Genomic DNA, 2,500 nt, shown 5'->3' with positions numbered 1-2,500 from the left:
GACAGGGAAGCAGCTCGGAACGGAATGTGAGATGCAGTTTCCTTGGTGATGACTGGTGTGATGTTAACATAGCAGCTACAAGCACAGAGCTCCACCTACCTAACAAACTGGGATTGGGAAATCTCCAGGACTCGTTGTATGTGGAGTACTGAGGATGGGCATACGGACTTCCGGAGAAATCTCCCCCTGAAAGACAAAACGCGAGCTTGTTAATGAAACAGTGGCCCTGCCGGTGTGTGAAGGTTTCACGTGCTCTGGGGATAATCCCAGCGCAATCCTGAAGGTGTGGAGAGAGAGAGAGAGATGAAGGAACTTGACTGGAGGGGAAACAATGAAGAAAATTGAGAAATGAAAATACATCAAATTCAGCAGAAGTAAAGGAACCACATGTCATAGAAGATGCAATGTTTGTACCAGAAGAAACAAACCAATGAAAAATCCGTTTGTCGTTTCTTTTACCAGACTTTTTACTATTTTCAACTTGTTTCATTTAAACACGTCACTTGTTTGTGATGCACTCGTTGACATGACATGTATATTTGTGACATCACAGGGACGCTCTGTTCAGTCTCTCTCATAGAGTTCCAGAGTGCAGACCGAGCCTCGATGTAAAGCTGTACCAAGAGCTTGGTCTGGTGGTCTATTACCGGCCATATCCCTTCTATGGAAAACGGGCTACGTGAGCGCACATGTGTGTGTGTGTGTGTGTGTGTGTGTGTGTGTGTGTGTGTGTGTGTGTGTGTGTGTGTGCGTGTGTGTGTGTGTGTGTATCAGTGTGTGTGTGTGTGTGTATCAGTGTGTGTGTGTGTGTGCTAGGGTGAGTCTATAGTGATCCATGCCATACAGTGGATGATAGTGAGCTTTTCTCCCTCATTTAATACCTACTGTCTGGGGTCTACTCTTCTCTGTTCTCTACCTCCCTCATCCCTCCCTCCTCCCTTCATCCCTTTTCTCTTTATTTTTTTCTCTCTCGTTCCTGGCGCCTGCCTGCCTCCAGCCGCCCATCACCCCTCACATCAAAACAACATTCTTCCCCGTTTCTACTCCTCCTTTTCACCCCTCCCTCCCTCCCTCCATCCTTCTTTTTCACTCTTCTCTCTCTCTGTCTTTCTCTCTCCAGAACCTTTAGTCGTCCCTGGGGATCCCTCTCCCTTAGCTGACAGTCACAGACCCTGATGCCCCCACCCTCCTCCTCCTCCACCCCCCTCCTCCCTCCTCCCTCCGTTTCTCTCTCGTTCTGTCGGTTCTGCCTCACTGCTTTCCTACACCCCCTCTGAGTGTCAGCCCCCCTGCTGCAGAGAGAGAGAGAGAGAGAGAGAACATCAGAAGAGTTGCTTGCTTAATGAAGGTATGATATTAGACAGAACAGAGGATCATTTGCCTGCGGAGTGTTGAGATAAAACATAGTGAATTCGGGGAAGTGGAATAGGGAGATTATCTCTTTTACCTCCTCTAGTCTGATGGTACAGGAGAGGGGATGATGTTGGTACTGTGTGTGTGTGTGTGTGTGTGTGTGTGTGTGTGTGTGTGTGTGTGTGTGTGTGTGTGTGTGTGTGTGTGTGTGTGTGTGTGTGTGTGTGTGTGTGTGTGTGTGTGTGCGTGCGTGCGTGCGTGCGTGCGTGTGTGTGTGTGTGTGTGTGCGACCCAAGGATTGTGTATTGCACTTTCCTAACCTGTGTGAGTGTGTGTGCGTGTGCATGTGCGACCCCAGTACTGTTTACTGAACTTACCTAACCTATGTGTGTGTATGCATGCGTGTGTGTGTGTGTGTGTGTGTGTGTGTGTGTGTGTGTGTGTGTGTGTGTGTTGTGTGTGTGTGTGTGTGTGTGTGTTTTTGGCTGCGTCTGTCAGGTGGGGTCGGGATACGGTCTCCATGGCGTCCCTGGGTGCTAACATCCTCCCCTTGTCATCACTGTGGTGACGGCAACGTGTCAGGTTGTTTAGGAGCCGAGAGGGAGGTGGGGGGGGGGGGGGGGGGGGGGGGCGGTGGGGGGAGGGTCCCCTGTGTGGAGCTCGGTGTCAAGGTCGCACACACTGTCAAATGCACACACACAAGCACAGACACGTACAAATAACAATACACTCATGCTCACAACTACACACACACACCCACCTACAAACTGTCAAACACACGTACACAAACAATTGCATGCCGCCCGACACATAGATTAAACATACAGTACGCCCACCCACCCAATCACCCACACACAAACAAAATTCAACCAACACACCTACACACACACACACACACACACACACACACACACACACACACACACACACACACACACACACACACACATACACACCTACACACACACACACACACACATATGCTACACAAACATGCTGTCAAACCTGGGGACAGGACAGGGTTAGCACAGGGGGACGGGGCGACAGGGTTACCCATCTTTAGACGAGCTGTTCCTACATGTCCACCCAGGAAGCAGTGTGTGTGTGTGTGTGTGTGTGTGTGTGTGTGTGTGTGTGTGTGTGTGTG

The 2,500-nt window shown here is 50.1% G+C and overlaps 1 protein-coding gene across 1 annotated transcript in view; it reads right to left on the bottom strand.

The window, feature by feature from the left end:
- The window catches only part of LOC311231628 (paired box protein Pax-5-like), a gene marked incomplete at both ends in the record, with an annotated part of 28,829 nt that overhangs the window by 2,893 nt on the left and 23,436 nt on the right, over positions 1-2,500 (bottom strand). The window contains one exon of the mRNA XM_084318257.1: positions 100-186. Coding sequence (XP_084174383.1) covers positions 100-186 — 87 coding nt within the window. The remainder of the gene's footprint in view (positions 1-99; positions 187-2,500) is intronic.

The sequence above is a fragment of the Notolepis coatsorum genome, assembly GCF_963971535.1.
Source record: "Notolepis coatsorum genome assembly, chromosome: 7".
NCBI lineage: Eukaryota > Metazoa > Chordata > Actinopteri > Aulopiformes > Paralepididae > Notolepis > Notolepis coatsorum.
This window is presented reverse-complemented; position numbering and strand designations above follow the sequence as displayed.